A 19439-nucleotide genomic window follows, 5' to 3' on the forward strand; every position below is an offset into this window, starting at 1 on the left:
TCGGGATTTTTTGGGGATTTTCGGGATGTTTTGGGGATTTTCGGGATGTTTTGGGGATTTTTAGAGGATTTTTGGGAATTTTTGGTTTTTTTTGGGGAGCGAGGATTTTTGGGGCTGTTTGGGATTTTATTTTATTTTTTAGGATTTTTTTGGGATTTTTTTTTATTTTTGGTGGGAATTTCGGGTTTTTTTCGTATTTTTGAGGCATTTTGGGATTTTGGGGGGTTTTTTAGAGCTTTTTTGGGATTTTGGGGGGGATGTTGGGGGTTTTTGGGATTTTTTGGGATTTTTTGGGATTTTGGGGTTTTTTGTAATTTTTCGGGGATTTTTGGGGGGTTTTGGGATTTTTTGGGATTTTTTGGGGATCGTTGTTTTTTTGGGGGCTTTCCTGGGATTTTTGGGGTTTTTTGTGAGATTTTTTTGGGGTTTTTTTTGGATTTTGGGGTGTTTTTGTTTACATTTTGTGATTTTGGGGGGTTTTGTGGGGGTTTTGAGAGTTTTTTTACTTTAATTTTTGGGGTATTTTGGGGGGGGTTTGATTTTTCTTATTTCTGGGGTTTTTGTGGGGGGATTTTGGGGGTTTTTGGGGGTTTTTTATGCTTTATGTGGATTTTTGGGGGTATTTTCAGGGTTTTTGGGGGGAATTTGTGCGGTTTTGGGGGATTTTTTGGGGTTTTTTTGTGTGTTTTCAGGGAATTTGTTTTATTTTGCTTTTTTGACGGGTTTTTGTGAATTTTGTGGGGGTTGTGGGGTTTTATTTATTTTTTAAAGGATTTTTTGGGGAGATATTTCGGGGGTTTTTTTCTGGTTTTTCGGTTTGTTTTTTTTTTAATTTTTTTAAGATTTTTGGGGGATTTTTTGGAGTTTCCGGGACTTTTTGGATTATTTTGGGGATTTTTTGGGGGGATATTTGGGGTTTTTGGGGGTTTGGGGGGGTATTTTGAGGGTTTTGCTTTTTTTGGGTTTTTTTTCCCAGTTTTTTGGGGGATTTTTTTGGGATTATTTTGGGGCTTTTGGCGGGATTTTTGGGATTTTTCTGAGTTCATTGAATATTTGGGGGATTTTTTTTATTTTTGGGTTTTTTATTTTGGGGGATTTTTGGGGGGTTTGGGATTTTTTTGAGGTTTGGGTGGTTTTTTTGAGGGCTTTTTGGAATTTTTTTCGGATTTTTGGGCAGTTTTGGAATATTTTGGGGATTTTTGAGGGGATTTTTTGGTGGGGTTTTTTTGGGGTTTTTGTTCGGTTTTTGGGGGGGATTTTTGGGATTTTTGGGCTCTTTTGGGGTTTTTTGGGGGGGTTTTGGGGATTTTTTGGGGGTTTTGGGGGGTTTTTTGGAATTTTTTTCGGATTTTTGGGTGGTTTTGGAATATTTTGGGGGTTTTTTGGGGGATTTTTTGGTGTTTGGGGTTTTTTTTGGGCTTTTTTTTCATTTTTTGGGGGGATTTTTTGGGATTTTTGGGCTCTTTTGGGGTTTTTTTGGGGGGTTTTGGGGATTTTTTGGGGGTTTTGGGGGGTTTTTTTTGGAATTTTTTTTTCGGATTTTTGGCAGGATTTTTGGGTGGTTTTGGAATATTTTGGGGGTTTTTTGGGGGATTTTTTGGTGTTTGGGGGGTTTTTTTTTGGTTTTTTTTTTTTTTTTTTTTTTTTTTTTTTTCAGTTTTTGGGGGGATTTTTTTGGGATTTTTGGGATTTTTGGGGTTTTTTGGGGGGTTGTTTTTGGTTGGGGATTTTTTGGGGGGGATTTTTTGTGGGATATTTGGGATTTTGGGGGGATTTTTTGGTTTTGTTTGTTTGTTTTTTGGGTTTTTTTTGCGCTCTTTCCCCGAGCAATAAACACACCTGGACACACCTGGCCGAGTCACCTGTGCCTTTATTGGGGGGGGGGAGGGGATCGAGTCCAGGCGTGGGGGGAGGGGCCCAGGTGTGCCCAGGTGGGTCCCAGGTGTGCCCAGGTGTGCCCAGGTGTTCAGGGAGGGTCCCAGGTGAGCTCCAGGTGGGTCCCAGGGAGGGTCCCAGGTGTGCCCAGGTGTGCCCAGATGTTCAGGGAGGGTCCCAGGTGAGTTCCAGGTGGGTCCCAGGTGTGCCCAGGTGGGTCCCAGATGTGGCCCAGGGAGGGTCCCAGGTGAGCTTCAGGTGGGTCCCCAGGTGTGCCCAGGTGTGCCCAGGTGTCCAGGGAGGGTCCCAGGTGAGTTCCAGGTGAGTCCCAGGTGTGCCCAGTTGTGCCCAGGTGGGTCCCAGGTGTGTCCCAGGTGAGTTCCAGGTGTTTGGGGGTGGTCCCTGGTGTGCCCAGGTGAGTCCCAGGGTGGGTCCCAGGTGAGCTCCAGGTGAGTCCAAGGTGTTCGGGGAGGGTCCAAGGTGGGTCCCAGGTGAGCTCCAGGTGCCCAAGGTGTGCCCAGGTGTTCAGGGAGGGTCCCAGGTGTGCCCAGGTGTGCCCAGGTGTGCCCAGGTGTTCCTCTCAGTAGTAAAGCTCCCGATCCCACCAACCTGGGGGGGGAAGAGAACCAGGACAGGTGAGGTGGGGCCGCCCCCAGGTGTGCTGGGCGTGTCCCAAGTGCCCCCAGGTGTGCCCAGGTGTGTCCCCAGCTGCCCCCAGCAGCCCCCAGGTGTGCCCAGGTGTCCCCAGCTGCCCCCAGGTGTGCCCAGGTGCCCCCAGGTGTGCCCAGGTGTGTCCTCAGCTGTGCCCAGCTGCCCCCAGGTGTGTCCTCAGCTGTGCCCAGGTGCCCCCAGGTGTGCCCAGCTGCCCCCAGGTGTGCCCAGGTGTCCCCAGCTGCCCCCAGCTGTGCCCAGGTGTGTCCCCAGGTGCCCCCAGGTGTCCCCAGGTGTGCCCAGGTGTGTCACTCACTGCCCGGGTGTCTCCTCACGCCGAGTTTCCGGATCTCGTCGTAGACGAGGATGAGGAGCCCGAAGGGCATCGGCACCAACCACCACTGGAACCTGGGGGGGCACACCTGGGCAGGTGAGGCACGCGTGCCCAGGTGCGCCCAGGCATGCCCAGGTGCACTTGGGGCGGTGCCCAGGTGTGTTTGAGGAGCCCAGGTGTGCCCGGGGCGGTGCCCAGGTGTGCCCGGGTGTGTTTGAGGTGCCCAGGTGTGCCCGGGGCGGTGCCCAGGTGTGCCCGGGTGTGTTTGAGGAGCCCAGGTGTGCCCGGGGCGGTGCCCAGGTGTGCCCAGGTGTGCCCGGGGCGGTGCCCAGGTGTGCCCGGGTGTGTTTGAGGAGCCCAGGTGTGCCCAGGTGTGCCCGGGGCTCACCTGATGGGCATGAAGTTGAAGACGTTGGGCATGCCCGGGCAGTAGCAGAGGAAGCAGCCGATGCACACCTGGAACACGATGGCCACCAGCAGCGTGCGGTTCCTGCGGGACACACCTGTGTCACCACCTGTGTCACCTGTGATGTCACCTGTGCTGTCACCTGTGTCACCTGTATCACCTGTCTGTGATGTCACCTGTGCTGTCACCTGTATCACCTGTCTGTGTCACCACCTGTGTCACCACCTGTGTCACCTGTGTCACCTGTCTGTGACGTCACCTGTGTCACCTGTTACCTGTGACAACACCTGTAACACCTGTCCAGCCTGTGTCACCTGCGTCCCCATCCTGTCCAGTCTCACACCTGCCCCCAGGTGTGCCCAGGTGAGCCCAGGTGTGCCCAAATTCTCCAGTTTTCACCGATTTCCCCCAATTTTTCGCCAATTTCCCCCCAGTTTTCGCCGTGTTCCCCCATTTCCCCGCCCCCAGGTGCCCCCAGGTGTGCCCAGGTGTGCCCAGGTGCGCCCAGGTGTACCGGAAGAGCCCCTGCTGCAGCAGGGAGAGCCGGCGCGTCTTGCGGATCAGCACGTCGGCGATCTGGCACACCTCGATGCTGATGAAGAACACGGTGTAGCAGGTGTACTGCTGGTACCTGCGCTGCCCGAACGTCTGCGGGGGCACGGCGCCGACAGGTGAGCCCAGGTGCGCCCAGGTGCGCCCAAATTCTCCCCTTTTCACCAATCTCCCCCCAATTTTCCTCTCAATTCTTGCTATTTTCCCCCATTTCCCCGCCCCCAGGTGTGCCAGGTGTGCCCAGGTGTGCCCAAATTCTCCCATTTTCACCCATTTCCCCCCAATTTTCATCTTTTCCCCCATTTCCCCTCCCCAGGTGTGCCAGGTGTGCCCAGGTGCGCCCAAATTCTGCAATTTTCACCAATTTCCCCCCAATTTTCACCGATTTCCCCCCAGTTCTCGCCGTTCCCCCCCATTTCCTTTCCCCCAGGTGTGCCCAAATTCTGCAATTTTCACCGATTTCCCCCCAATTTTCACCAATTTCCCCCCAATTTTCGCCGATTTCCCCCCAGTTTTCGCCGATTTCGCCCCAGTTCTCGCCGTTCCCCCCCATTTCCTTCCCCCCAGGTGTGCCCAGGTGCCCCCAGGTGTGCCCAAATTCTGCAATTTTCACCAATTTCCCCCCAATTTTCACCGATTTCCCCCCAGTTCTCGCCGTTCCCCCCCATTTCCTTCCCCCCAGGTGTGCCCAGGTGCGCCCAGGTGCGCGCAGGTGCGGCGCCACGCACCCACTGCTGGCCGTAGCTGTCCTGCAGCTCCTGGTCGTGCGCGTCCTCCCAGCGCGGCCGCAGCCCCAGGACCAGCAGCGGCCACCAGCCCTCCTGCGCCATGGCCACGAAGTAATCGGTGAAACCCGCGAAGGACTGGATCGCACCTGGCGCAGGTGAGCAGGGACAGGTGAGGGATCGCACCTGGCACAGGGGAGGGATCGCACCTGGCACAGGTGAGCAACAGGGGAGGGATCGCACCTGGCACAGGTGAGTGGGGACAGGTGAGGGATCACACCTGGGACAGGGGAGGGATCGCACCTGGCACAGGTGAGCGGGGACAGGGGAGGGATCGCACCTGGCGCAGGTGAGCGACAGGTGAGGGATCGCACCTGGGACAGGGGAGGGATTGCACCTGGCACAGGTGAGCGACAGGGGAGGGATAGCACAGGTGAGTGCACAGGTGAGCAGGGACAGGTGAGGTGCTCAAGTGAGCGCACAGGTGAGCGCACAGGTGTGGGATAGCACAGGTGTGGGATAGCACAGCTGCGCACACAGGTGTGGGATAGCACAGGTGAGCACACGGGTGAGGAGCACAGGTGTGGGATAGCACAGGTGAGCGCACAGGTGAGCGCAAAGGTGAGGAGCTCAGGTGTGGGATAGCACACGTGCGCGCACAGGTGTTGGATAGCTCAGGTGAGCGCACAGGTGTGGGATAGCTCAGGTGAGCGCACAGGTGAGTGCACAGGTGAGCGCACAGGTAAGGAACTCAGGTGTTGGATAGCTCAGGTGAGCGCACAGGTGTGGGATAGCTCAGGTGAGCGCACAGGTGTGGGATAGCTCAGGTGAGCGCACAGGTGAGCACACAGGTGCCTCACCTATCTGGAAATAGGAGTAGGCCGCCAGGGGCTCGTTGACCAATCGGTCGCGCCGGGGGTTGCGCGGCCGCAGGTGCATGATGTCGCTCTCGGCGCGCTCGTAGGCCAGCGACACCGACGGGAACTGCACAGGTGTGCGCAGGTGAGGGGCGGGGCCAGGTGAGGCGCGGCCCGGCCACACCCGCCACCCCCAAAATCCCCCCCAGTCAGGTGAGAAAGATCAGCCGCACCTGGATTACACACCTGGAGCTCCCCAAAACTGGGGTCTGAGGGGCTCAGGTGAGTCACAGGTGTGCCCAGGTGAGGCTCAGGTAATGATCAAATGAGGCTCAGGTGCCCCCAGGTGCCCCTAGGTGTGCCCAGGTGTGTTATAACAGTGCCCAGGTGTGCCCCATTGTGTTATAACTGCCCCCAGGTGTGCCCAGGTTTGTTATAACTGTGCCCAGGTGTGCCCAGGTTTGTTATAACTGCCCCCAGGTGTGCCCAGGTGTGTTATAACTGTGCCCAGGTGTGTCCCCAGGTGTGCCCAGGTGTGCCCAGGTGCGCTCACGATGTCGGTGCAGAGCTCGATGAAGAGGATGGTGATGCAGCCCAGGGGGAGGGGCACGCTGGCCGTGATGTAGATCAGGTACGGCGTCAGCTCCGGAATGTTCTTGGTCAAGGTGTACGCGATGGACTTCTTCAGGTTGTCGAAGATCAGCCGGCCTGAGGGCGGGGCCACGGGTGAGCGCGGACAGGTGAGCGCGGACAGGTGTGGGACCGGCTCAGGTGAGAGGGGACAGGTGTGGGACCAAACCAGCTCAGGTGAGAGGGGACAGGCGTGTGACAGTCCAGGTGAGCGCAGACAGGCGTGGGACCGGCTCAGGTGAGCGTGGACAGGTGTGGGACCGGCTCAGGTGAGCGTGGACAGGTGTGGGACCGGCTCAGGTGAGCGGGGACAGGCGTGTGACTGTCCAAGTGTCGCACCCATCCCACCTGTCCCACCTGTCCTACCTGTGCCATCTGTCCAGATGTCCCAGGTGTCCCACCTTTCTCCACACCTGTCCCATCAGTCCTGGTATCTCACCTGCCCCACCTGTCCCAGGCGTCCCACCTGTCCATATCTCACCTGTCCCCACCTGTGCACACCTGTCCCCACCTGCCCCACCTGTCCCAGGTGTCCCACCTGTCCGTATCTCACCTGTCCCCACCTGTCCCCACCTGCGCAGGTGCCCCACCTTGCTCGACGCCGGTGACGATGGAGGCGAAGTTGTCGTCCAGCAGGATCATGTCCGCCGCGTTCTTGGCCGCGTCCGAGCCGGCCACGCCCATGGCCACGCCGATGTCGGCCTTCTTCAGCGCAGGTGAGTCGTTGACGCCGTCACCTGTCACCGCCACGATGGCGCCCTGCGGGGGGAACGGGGGAAAAAACGGGGAAAAACGGGAAAAAACGGGGGGAAAACGGGGGAAAACGGGAAAAAAACGGAAAAAACGGGAAAAAAACGGGAAAAAACGGGGAAAAACGGGAAAAAACGGGGAAAAACGGGGGAAAACGGGGGGGGGGAAAGTAAAAATTTGGTGAAAATCGGGCGGAAATTGGGGAAATCGGGGAAAAAATTGGGGGGGAAATGGGGAAAAATGGGATTGGGGATATTGGGGATATTGAGAAAAAAAATGGGGAATTTGGGGAAAAATAGGAAAAATGGGGGGAAACGGGAAAAAACGGGGGAAAAAAGTAAAAAATTGGGGAAAAAATTGGGGCGGAAAATGGGGGAGATTGGGGAAAATTGTGGGAAAATGGGGAAAAATGGGATTTGGGACATTGAGAGAAAATGGGGAATTTGGGGGAAAATAGGAAAAAAGGGGGAAAATGGGGAAAAACAAAAAAAAAATGGTTGGAAAACAGCCGAGAAATGGGAAAAAATGGGGGGAAATGGGGGGAATTGGGTTGGGGACATTTGGGGATTTTTGGGGACATTTATGGACTTTTGAGATATTTGGGACATTGGGGATTTTTGGGGATTTTTGGGATCTTTGGAGATTTTTTTGAGGGATTTTGGGACTTTGGAGGGTTTTGGGGAGATTTTTTTGGGAGATTTTTGGGGATTTTTTCAGATTGTTGGAGATTTTTAAAGTATTTTTGGGATTTTTTTTTTTTTGGTGGATATTTGGGGATTTTGGGGATTTTTGAGATATTTCGGACTATGGAAATTTTTTTAGGACTTTTGGGGATTTTTTTAGGATTTTTGGGATTTTTTGGGGATTTTTTGGGGATTTATAGAAACTTTTTGGGGACTTTGGGGGATTTGGGGGGGTTTTTTGGGGCATTTTTGTGGATTTTTGGGATTTGGGGAGATTTTTGGGGGATTATTTGGGTTTTATTTGGAGGTTTTTGGGGATTTTTGGCGATTTTGGGGGATTTTTGGGGATTTTTGGCGATTTTGGGGGATTTTTGGATTTTTGGAGATTTTTTGGGGGGTTTTGGGGGATTTTTGGGGATTTCTTGGCGGTTTTTTTTGGGGGGATTTCTGAGGGTTTTGGGGACACTGAGGGCATTGGCGACATCGGGGACATTGGGGGCAGCCGCAGGTGTGCCCAGGTGTGGCCAGGTGTGGCCAGGTGTGCCCAGGTGTGCCCACCAGGCGCTGGCAGCTCTCCACGATGACCAATTTCTGCTGCGGCGACGTCCGGGCGAAAACCATCTCGGGGTGGGTGCGGAGCAGCTCCTCGAGAGCCCCCGGGGCCAGCGCGGCCAGCTCGGAGCCGGTCACCACCCGCGCCCGCGCCTGCCTGGGGACAGCACGCCTGAGTTACCTGAGACACGCCTGAGACACACCTGAGTTACCTGAGACACACCTGAGACACACCTGAGTTACCTGAGACACACCTGAGTTACCTGAGACACACCTGAGACACACCTGAGACACACCTGAGATACCTGAGACACACCTGTCACACACCCATCAGCCCCAGCTCAGAGCCGGTCACCACCCGCGCCCGCGCCTGCCTGGGGACAGCACACCTGAGTTACCTGAGACACGCCTGAGACACGCCTGAGACACGCCTGAGTTACCTGAGACACACCTGAGTTACCTGAGACACACCTGAGTTACCTGAGACACGCCTGAGACACGCCTGAGACACGCCTGAGACACGCCTGAGACACGCCTGAGTTACCTGAGACACACCTGAGTTACCTGAGACACGCCTGAGACACGCCTGAGACACACCTGAGACACACCTGAGTTACCTGTCACACACCTGTGACACACCTGTGCCACCCCCATGCCACATCTGTCCACGTCCTACACCTGATCCCTCGCCTGTGCCACACCTGTCCCACACCTGTCACCTGTCTCACACCTGTCCCACACCTGTCCCACCGCCGTGCCACCCGTGCCGCGCCCGCGGCCTCACCTGGGGTCCACCTGCTCGAGGGGCAGGTGCAGGCGCGCGGCCACGTCCTCGGGGGTCTCGCTGCCCTCGGAGATGATGCCCACGGCCGCCGCGATGGCCTTGGCCGTCACCGGGTGGTCACCTGTCACCATGATCACCTGCGGGGGCACACCGGGCTCACCTGAGGGCTCACCTGGCTGCTGCCACCTGGGCTGCTGCCACCTGCGGGGCTCACCTGTGCTGGTGGCACCTGCGGGGCTCACCTGCGCTGGTGGCACCTGCTCTGGTGGCACCTGCGGGGCTCACCTGCTCTGGTGGCACCTGCGGGGCTCACCTGCACTGGTGGCACCTGCAGGGCTCACCTGAGCTGGTGCCACCTGCTCTGGTGGCACCTGTGGGGCTCACCTGCTCTGGTGGCACCTGCGGGGCTCACCTGCGCTGGTGCCACCTGCGCTGGTGGCACCCGTGGTGGTGACACCTGTCTGTGGTCTTGGTGCCAGGTGTGCTGTGGCGCTGCTTGGTGTCACCTGTCTGTGTGTCCCCCCCCCCACCCCGTGTCCCCACATCCCCCAAAATCCCCCCAAATGTCCCCAAAGTCCCATTGTCCACAATGCCCCCCAGTTCCATCCCAGTGTCCCCAGTGTCCCCACACCCCAAATGTCCCCAATCCCCCCGATGTCCCTGATGTCCCCAAATGTCCCCAACCCCCTCAATGTCCCCAATCCCCCGCAATCCCCCCAGTGTCCCCAGGTGTCCCCAATCCCCCCGGTGTCCCCAGTCCCCCCGATGTCCCCAGGTGTCCCCAATCCCCCCGGTGTCCCCAGTCCCCCCGATGTCCCCAGGTGTCCCCAATCCCCCCGGTGTCCCCGGTGTCCCTACCCGGATCCCGGCCGTCCGGCACTTGCGCACGGCCTGGGGCACGGTGGCCCGGGGGGGGGTCGATGAGGGACACGAGCCCCGCGAAGCAGAGCCCGGTGGCCACCTCGGCCAGCGCCTCGGGGGGCGTGCCCGGGGCCACCGTGCCCGCGGGCAGCCAGCGGGCACAGAACCCTGGGGACATGGGGACAGCAATGGGGACATGGGGACAGAAATGGGGACACTGGGGACTTGGGGACAGCAATGGGGACAGCAGAGGGGACACTGGGGACACTGGGGACATGGGGACAGCAATGGGGACATTGGGGACAGTGCCTGTGGGCAGCCAGTGGGCACAGAACCCTGGGGACGTTGGGGACAGCAGAGGGGACAGCAGAGGGGACATGGGGACACTGGGGACATGGGGACATGGGGACAGTGCCCATGGGCAGCCAGCGGGCACAGAACCCTGGGGACATGGGGACAGAAATGGGGACACTGGGGACTTGGGGACAGCAATGGGGACAGCAGAGGGGACACTGGGGACACTGGGGACATGGGGACAGCAATGGGGACATTGGGGACAGTGCCTGTGGGCAGCCAGTGGGCACAGAACCCTGGGGACGTTGGGGACAGCAGAGGGGACATGGGGACACTGGGGACTTGGGGACATTGGGGACATGGGGACAGTGCCTGTGGGCAGCCAGCGGGCACAGAACCCTGGGGACATGGGGACAGCAGAGGGGACATTGGGGACAGAAATGGGGACACTGGGGACAGAAATAGGGACAGTGGGACAGCATTGGGGACACTGGGGACTTGGGGACATTGGGGACATGGGGACATGGGGACAGTGCCCATGGGCAGCCAGTGGGCACAGAACCCTGGGGACATGGGGACAGAAATGGGGACACTGGGGACATGGGGACAGCAATGGGGACATTGGGGACATGGGGACATGGGGACAATGCCTGTGGGCAGCCAGCGGGCACAGAACCCTGGGGACATGGGGACAGCAGAGGGGACATTGGGGACAGCAATGGGGACATGGGGACAGAAATGGGGACATTGGGGACACTGGGGACTTGGGGACATGGGGACAGTGCCTGTGGGCAGCCAGTGGGCACAGAACCCTGGGGACGTTGGGGACAGCAATGGGGACATGGGGACAGCAGAGGGGACATTGGGGACACTGGGGACTTGGGGACATTGGGGACATGGGGACAGCAATGGGGACATTGGGGACACTGGAGACAGCAGAGGGGACAATGGGGACATGGGGCCACCGTGCCGGCGGGCAGCCAGCAGGCACAGAACCTGGGGACATCCCTGGGGACATCCCTGGGGACATCCCTGGGGACGTTTGGGGACACTGAGGGGAGTGGGGGGAGGGGCCGCGCACCCGTTCCCCTCCCCCACTCACCGAGCACCCGCTCGCCCCGCCCCCCCAGCTCCAGACACGCCCCCTCCACGCTCCGCCTCCACTCGGGGTCCAGCGGCAGCTCCTCCCCCCCGCGCAGGTGCCCCCGGCACCGCTCCAGCACCCGCTCGGGGGCGCCCTTGAGCACCAGGAGCTGCTGCGCGCCCGCCTCGTGCACCGACACCTGCACGTGAGACACAGGTGAGACACAGGTGAGACACGGCTGGGACACAGCTGGGACACCTGGGATACACCTGGGATACACCTGAGATACACCTGATACACCTGAGATACACCTGAGATACAACCCAGCCCGCCTTGTGCACCGACACCTGCGCGTGAGACACAGGTGAGACACAGGTGAGACACGGCTGGGACACAGCTGACACACCTGGGATACACCTGGGATACACCTGAGATACACCTGATACACCTGAGATACACCTGAGATACAACCCAGCCCGCCTCGTGCACCGACACCTGCGCGTGAGACACAGGTGAGACACACCTGGAGTACAACTGACACACCTGGGATACACCTGGGACACCTGGGATACACCTGGAGTACAACTGATACACCTGGGACACACCTGGGATACACCTGAGATACACCTGATACACCTGAGATACACCTGGGACACCTGAGATACAACCCAGCCCGCCTCGTGCACCGACACCTGCGCGTGAGACACAGGTGAGACACAGGTGAGACACGGCTGGGACACACCTGGGACACACCTGGGATACACCTGAGATACACCTGATACACCTGAGATACACCTGATACACCTGAGATACAACCCAGCCCGCCTCGTGCACCGACACCTGCGCGTGAGACACAGGTGAGACACAGGTGAGACACGGCTGGGACACAGCTGACACACCTGGGATACACCTGGGATACACCTGAGATACACCTGATACACCTGAGATACACCTGAGATACAACCCAGCCCGCCTCGTGCACCGACACCTGCGCGTGAGACACAGGTGAGACACACCTGGAGTACAACTGACACACCTGGGATACACCTGGGACACCTGGGATACACCTGGAGTACAACTGATACACCTGGGACACACCTGGGATACACCTGAGATACACCTGATACACCTGAGATACACCTGGGACACCTGAGATACAACCCAGCCCGCCTCGTGCACCGACACCTGCGCGTGAGACACAGGTGAGACACAGGTGAGACACGGCTGGGACACACCTGGGACACACCTGGGATACACCTGAGATACACCTGATACACCTGGAGATACACCTGATACACCTGAGATACAACCCAGCCGCCGCCTCGTGCACCGACACCTGCGCTGTGAGACACAGGTGAGACACAGGTGAGACACGGCTGGGACACACCTGGGACACCTGGGATACACCTGGGATACACCTGAGATACACCTGATACACCTGAGATACACTGATACACCTGAGATACAACCCAGCCGCCTCGTGCACCGACACCTGCGCGGTGAGACACAGGTGAGACACAGGTGAGACACGGCTGGAGTACAACTGATACACCTGGGATACACCTGAGATACACCTGATACACCTGAGATACACCTGACACACCTGGGACACACCTGGAGTACAACTGACACACCTGGGATACACCTGAGATACACCTGATACACCTGAGATACACCTGAGATACACCTGATACACCTGAGATACACCTGAGATACACCCAGCCCGCCTTGTGCACTGGACACCTGTGCAGGGTGAGACACAGGTGAGACAGGTGAGACACACCTGCGGTACACCTGGGATACACTTTGGTGGACCTGCCTCACCTGTCTGTATCTCACCTGTCCAGTCTCACCTGTCTCTCACCTGTCACCACCTGTGTCTCACCTGTCCCTCACCTGTCTCACCTGTCCCACCTGTGTCTCACCTGTCCCTCACCTGTCCCACCTGTCTCACCTGTCTCTCACCTGTCTCACCTGTCTCTCACCTGTCTCACCTGTCCACCTGTCTCACCTGGTCTCTCACCTGTCTCACCTGTCTCTCACCTGTCTCACCTGTCTCACCTGTCTCACCTGTCTCTCACCTGTCTCACCAGTCTCTCCCCTGTCTCTCACCTGTCTCTCACCAGTCTCTCCCCTGTCTCTCTCCCCTGTCCCACCTGTCTCACCTGTCCCACCTGTGTCTCACCTGTCCCTCACCTGTCCCACCTGTCCTCACCTGTCTCTCACCTGTCTCTACCTGTCCTCCCCTGTCTCTCCCCTGTCTCACCTGTCTCTCACCTGTCTCACCTGTCCCACCTGTCTCTCACCTGTCTCACCTGTCTCCCCTGTCTCTCCCTGTCTCACCTGTCTCTCACCTGTCTCACCTGTCCCACCTGTCTCACCTGTCTCTCACCTGTCTCACCTGTCTCTCACCTGTCTCTCACCTGTCTCTCCCTGTCTCACCTGTCTCACCAGTCTCTCACCTGTCTCTCACCTGTCTCACCAGTCTCTCCCCTGTCTCTCCCCTGTCCCACCTGTCCCTCACCTGCCTCACCTGCGGGCTCTCACCTGAATTTGTTGCTGGAGTTGAACGGCAGCTCCGCCACCTTCGGAAGCGCCCCCTGGCGGCCGCCACCGGCCCCGACGTCCAGCCTCCGCGAACTTGAGCAGCGCCGACTCCGAGGCGTCGCCGATGACGTCACGCTGGAGGGGGCGGGGCCGTGGTGAGGACACGCCCACCTCCCCTCCCCCCTCTCCCAGTAACCCCAACCCCAAACCAGTACAAACCAGTCCAAACCAGTCCAAACCAGTACAAACCAGTACAAACCAGTACAAACCAGTAACCCCAAACCCCAAACCAGTACAAACCAGTACAAACCAGTACAAACCAGTCCAAACCAGTAACAAAAAACCCCAAACCATTACAAACCAGTATAACCCAGTCCGAACCAGCCCAAACCAAGTATAAACCAGTTCAAACCAGTATAGCCCAGTGTAACCCAGTCCAAACCAGTATAGCCCAGTATAACCCAGTACAGACCAGTACAAACCACTACAAACCAGTATAACTCAGTATAGCCCAGTAAAACCCAGTCCATAGCCCAGTCCAAACCAGTATAACCCAGTATAAACCAGTATAGCCCAGTATAGCCCAGTATAACCCAGTATAAACCCAGTATAGCCCAGTCCAAACCAGTATAACCAGTATAACCCAGTACAGGCCCAGTATAGCCCAGTCCAAACCAGTATAGCCCAGTATCGCCCAGTGCCCACCTGTGCCACGGCACGCCCTCCTGGCCAGGTTTGAACTGGGCGCGGTTGCAGAGCGTGATCACCTGGCTGAGCAGCACGCCCACGACTCCGAGCGGCTGCTCGAAGGCCTCACCTGGGCACGGGGGGGCACAGGTGAGCCCAGGTGTGTGCCCAGCTGTGCCCCAGGTGAGCCCAGGTGTGCCCCAGGTGTGCCCCAGGTGTGCACCCAGGTGTGTGCCGCAGCTGTGCCCCCAGGTGAGCCAGGTGTGCCCCAGGTGTGCCCCAGGTGTGCACCCAGGTGTGCGCCCAGCTGTGCCCCAGGTGTGTGCCCAGGTGTGCGCCCAGCTGTGCCCAGGTGTGCCAGGTGTGCGCCCAGCTGTGCCCCAGGTGTGCCAGGTTGTGCGCCCAGCTGTGCCCCAGGTGAGCCAGGTGTGCGCCCAGCTGTGCCCCAGGTGTGTGCCCAGGTGTGCGCCCAGCTGTGCCCCAGGTGTGCGCCCAGCTGTGCCCCAGGTGTGCACCCAGGTGTGCGCCCAGCTGTGCCCCAGGTGTGCACCCAGGTGTGCGCCCACAGTCGCCCCAGGTGTGCACCCAGGTGTGCGCCCAGCTGTGCCCCAGGTGTGCACCCAGGTGTGCCCCAGGTGTGCACCCAGGTGTGCGCCCAGCTGTGCCCCAGGTGAGCCAGGTATGCCCCAGGTGTGCGCCCAGCTGTGCCCCAGGTGTGCACCCAGGTGTGCCCCAGGTGAGCCCAGGTGTGCCCCAGGTGTGCGCCCAGCTGTGCCCAGGTGTATGCCCCGGTGTGCCCAGGTGTGTGATCAGGTGCCCCCAGGTGTGTGCCCAGTGTGCCCAGGTGTGCTCAGGTGAGACCCAGGTGTGTTAAAACTGCCCCCCAGCTGTGCCCAGGTGTGACAGGTGTGTGCCCAGGCGCCCCCAGGTGCGCGCCCGCGCCCTCACCGGACTGGTCCTCGGTGGTGTCGGCGCTGTGCACCTGCCCGTCGAACCACAGGTGCGCCACGGTCATGCGGTTCTGGGTCAGCGTCCCGGTCTTGTCGGAGCAGATGACCGAGGTGGAGCCCAGCGTCTCCACGGCCTCCAGGTTCTTCACCACGCAGTTCCGGCGCGCCAGGCGCTTGGCCGTCAGCGACAGGCACACCTGGGCAGGGGAGGGCACGCCCGGGCAGGTGAGGGCGCACCTGGGCAGGGGAGGGGTCTTCATCTGGCACACACTGAACGCTTCAATTTGTGGTGGGACCCCATGAAGACGTCGAGGTTTTCACCTTGAGCTCCATCAATGCCCAGGTGTTCTCACCGGCCAGGTGTTCCTCACCTGGCCAGGTGAGGGGTCTTCATCTGTTCCACCATGTTGTTGTGGGACCCCATAAAGACGTCCACCTTGAGCTTCCTACATGCCGATGGCGTCACCTGTGCCCAGGTGTCCTCACCTGTCCTCACCTGCCAGGTGACCTCCACCTGTCATCTTGACCCCCTCAAGTTGTGGTGGGACCCCATAAAGACGTCGAGGTTTTCACCTTGAGGTCTGTAAATGCTGATGGTGTCACCCGTGCCCAGGTGTCCTCACCTGTCCCCAGGTGTCCCCACCTGTCTCCCCTGACCCTCCCCCATTGTGGTGGAACCCATAACGACCTCAAAACCTTTGGTAGAACCCATAAGAACCCTCAAATGCTCCTCAACACCTCCGCTCAGTCCCACCCCCCAGGTGCGCCCAGGTGCGCCCGGGTGCCACCTGCCCGTACCGTGACGGTGGCCAGCAGCCCCTCGGGCACGTAGGCCACCACGATGGCCATGAAGAAGACCATGGGCGCGCAGGAAGGGGTAGCCGATGAGCATGGCCACCACGAAGAAGGTGGCGCCGAAGAAGATGGCCAGGCCGGCGATGATGTCCACGAAGTGCTCGATCTCCACGGCGATCGGCGTCTTCTCGTTCTCCACGCCCGAGGCCAGGCTGGCGATGCGCCCGATCACCGTGCGGTCACCTGTGGCTGATCACCAGCCCCGTGGCCGTACCTGCGGCGACAGGTGAGGCTTCAGGTGGGACCCAGGGGTGACCAGGTGTGTCTAGGTGGGACACAGGTGTGGTCCCAGGTGGGACACAGACCACCAGGGGGGGACCCAGGTGGGACCCCAGGTGGGGACCCAGGCAGGACCCGGGTGTGTCTAGGTGGGACCCAGGTGTGACCCAGACCCCCAGGTGTGACCCAGGTGTGTCCAGGTGTAGTTCAAGTGTGGTCCAGGTGGGACACAGACCACCAGGGGGAACCCAAGTGGGACCCAGGTGTGTCCAGGTGGGACCCAGGTGGGACCCAGGTGTGTCTAGGTGTGTCCAGGTGTGACCCAGGTGTGTCCAGGTGTGTCTAGGTGTGTCCAGGTGTGGACCCAGGTGTGTCCAGGTGTGACCCAGGTGTGACCAGGTGTGACCCAGGTGGGACCGGTTGGGACCCAGACCCCAGGTGTGCCCAGGTGTGCTGAGATGTTCCCCAGGTGTGTGCCCAGGTGTGCCCAGGTGCCCCCCAGGTGGCGCTCACCTTCCAGGCACATGGTGGAGAAGAAGGCGATGTTGCGCGTCTCCAGGTGCGACTCGTGGGTGCACTCAGGTGAGCGCGTCTGCGGCTCCGACTCCCCGGTCAGCGAGGAATTGTCCACCTGGGCACGGCCCCGCCCAGCACCTGAGCCTCCAGGTGTGCCCAGGTGTGCCCAGGTGCGCACCCAGGTGTGTCCAGCTCTCCCCCAGGCACCTCCAAGTATGCGCAGGTGTGCCCAGGTGCCCTAGCTGCCCCCAGGTGTGCCCAGCTCTCCCCCAGGTGCCCCCAGGTGCGCCCAGGTGTGCCCAGGTGCGCCCAGGTGCGCTCACCTTGCAGCCCTGCGCTGCCAGCACCCGGATGTCGGCCGGGACTCCGGTCGCCGCCTTTGATCTCCACCACGTCCCCGACCACGAGCTCGGGCCGCGTTCACCTGCAGCGTCTGCCCCGCCCGCACCACCGTGGCTTGCTGCACAGGTACGCAAATGAGGCCCGCCGGCATGCAAATGAGGCCGCCGGCATGCAAATGAGGCCGCCGGCATTGCAAATGAGGCCCCCCCAGGTGAGAGAATGAGGACTCGAGTATGCAAATGAGGCCCCCAAGGTGCACGGGTGAGGCCTCAGGTGCGCAGGTGAGACCCCAGTGTGCGCAGGCGGCACCCCAGGTATGCAAATGAGGTACCCCAGGTATGCAAATGAGGTACCCCAGATGTGCAAATGAGGCCCCCCAGGATGGAACCCCAGGTGCGTGCCCAGGCTCAGGCCCAGGTTCATGCCCAGGTTCATGCCCAGGTGCGTGCCCAGGCTCAGGCCCCAGGCTCAGGCCCAGGTGTGCCTGGTGTGCTCACCTGTGGGCCCAGGTTCCACAGATGGAACCCCAGGTGTGCCCAGGTTCATGCCCAGGTGTGAGCCCAGGTTCATGCCCAGGTGTGAGCCCAGGTTCATGCCAGGTTCATGCCCAGGTGTGCCCAGGTGTGAGCCCAGGTGCGTGCCCAGGTTCATGCCCAGGTGCATGCCCAGGTATGTGCCCAGGTTCATGCCCAGGTTCATGCCCAGGTGTGCCAGGTGTGAGCCCAGGTTCATGCCCAGGTTCATGCCCCAGGTGCGCTCACCTGCGGACCAGGTTGCGGAAGCTGGCGATGATGTTGGTGCTCTTGAACTCCTGGTAGTAGCCGAAGCAGCCGGTGACCACCACGACGGCGATGAGGCCACGGCCAGGTACAGCTGGGCACAGGTGAGGCCAGGTGAGCGCCCGGGCGTGCCCAGGTGTGCCCAGGTCTGCTATAACAGCCCCCGGTGTGCCCAGGTGCGCCCAGGTGTGCCCAGTGTCCCCAGGTGTATCCCAGGTGTGCCCAGGTGTCCCCAGATGTCCCCAGGTGTGTCCAGGTGTTTCCCAGATGTCCCCCAGATGTCCCCAGATGTATCCCAGGCGTGCCCACGTGTGCTGTAACTGGCCCAGGTGTTTCCCCAGGTGTCCCTCCAGGTGTCCCCAGGTGTTTCCCCAGGTGTCCCCAGGTGTCCCCAGGTGTCCCCAGGTGTCCCCATGTGTTTCCCCAGATGTCCCCCAGGTGTCCCCCAGGTGTCCCCAGATGTCCCCAGGTGTCCCCAGGTGTCCCCAGGTGTCCCCGGGCGTGCCCGGGCGCTCTCACGTTGTCCGAGCTGCCGCAGGTCCGCCCCTCTCCCTGCTGGACGCCGTAGGCGATCAGGCAGTGAGGCACTGCAGCCCCCGGCCAGCTGCCGGCCGAAGCGCACGCAGCCCGGCGTGCCCCGCGGCGGCCGCAGCGCGTTGGGCCCGTCCCGCAGCAGCCGCTCGGCCGCCGCCGCCTCCGACAGACCCTGCGGGACGGCCGGCGGTCACTCAGGGGTCACTCGGGGGTCAGTGGTCAGTGGTCAGTCAGTGGTCAGTGGTCAGTGGTCAGTGGTCAGTGGTCACTCAGTGGTCACTCGGGTCAGTGAGGGCGTTGGGCCCGTCCCGCAGCAGCCGCTCGGCCGCCGCCGCCTCCGACAGACCCTGCGGGACGGCCGGCGGTCACTCGGGGTCACTCGGGTCACTCTGGGGTCAGTCAGGGGTCAGTCAGGGGTCAGTCAGGGTCAGTGGTCAGTCAGGGGTCAGTGGTCACTCAGTGGCCAGTGCGGTCAGTGAGGGCGTTGGGCCCGTCCCGCAGCAGCCGCTCGGCCGCCGCCGCCTCCGACAGACCCTGCGGGCACGGGGCAGCGGTCACTGGGGGTCACTCGGGTCACTCGGGGTCACTCAGGGGTCACTCAGGGGTCAGTCAGGGGTCAGTCAGGGGTCAGTCAGGGGTCAGTGGTCAGTGGTCACTCAGTGGTCACTCAGGGTCAGTGAGGGCGTTGGGCCCGTCCCGCAGCAGCCGCTCGGCCGCCCGCCGCCTCCGACAGACCCTGCGGGACGGCCGGCGGTCACTGGGGGTCACTCGGGGGTCACTCAGGGTCACTCAGGGGTCAGTCACAGGGGTCAGTGGTCACTCAGGGTCACTCAGTGGTCACTCGGGGGCACTTGGGTCACTCAGGGTCAGTCAGGGTCAGTGGTCAGTCAGTGGTTACTCAGCTGTCACTCAGGGGTCAGGGGTCACTCAGGGGTCACTCAGGGGTCACTCAGGGGTCAGGGGTCACTCAGG

The 19439-nt window shown here is 60.1% G+C and overlaps 1 protein-coding gene and 1 long non-coding RNA gene across 3 annotated transcripts; both read right to left on the reverse strand.

Annotated features, from left to right (window-relative positions):
- Positions 1–2359: 2359 nt before the first annotated feature.
- Positions 2360–18657, reverse strand: LOC137467606 (potassium-transporting ATPase alpha chain 1-like; the record flags this gene model as incomplete). The annotated part of the gene is given in 28 exon segments (XM_068179084.1): positions 2360–2484; positions 2843–2934; positions 3249–3350; positions 3781–3914; positions 4547–4692; positions 5404–5527; positions 5954–6108; positions 6621–6789; positions 8022–8172; positions 8800–8936; positions 9658–9714; positions 9716–9828; positions 11057–11240; positions 13588–13668; positions 13670–13720; positions 14287–14402; positions 15221–15419; positions 16021–16083; positions 16085–16264; positions 16266–16291; positions 16810–16927; positions 17136–17177; positions 17179–17226; positions 17228–17279; positions 17922–18012; positions 18015–18027; positions 18453–18525; positions 18527–18657. Coding segments are annotated over 28 exon segments (2877 nt in total), but the record flags the coding sequence as incomplete, so codon positions are not given.
- Positions 12916–13568, reverse strand: LOC137467600 (uncharacterized). Of its 2 annotated transcripts, none has more exons than XR_010995560.1 (3): positions 13402–13568; positions 13071–13172; positions 12916–13023 (listed from the first exon to the last, which is right to left on the reverse strand). It is a non-coding gene; the product is annotated as an uncharacterized lncRNA (long non-coding RNA). The 2 variants fall into 2 exon arrangements; XR_010995559.1 differs by having other exon boundaries at positions 13062–13172.
- Positions 18658–19439: the final 782 nt, after the last annotated feature.

This window comes from Anomalospiza imberbis, unplaced genomic scaffold (genome assembly GCF_031753505.1).
Source record: "Anomalospiza imberbis isolate Cuckoo-Finch-1a 21T00152 unplaced genomic scaffold, ASM3175350v1 scaffold_690, whole genome shotgun sequence".
Taxonomy (NCBI): domain Eukaryota; kingdom Metazoa; phylum Chordata; class Aves; order Passeriformes; family Viduidae; genus Anomalospiza; species Anomalospiza imberbis.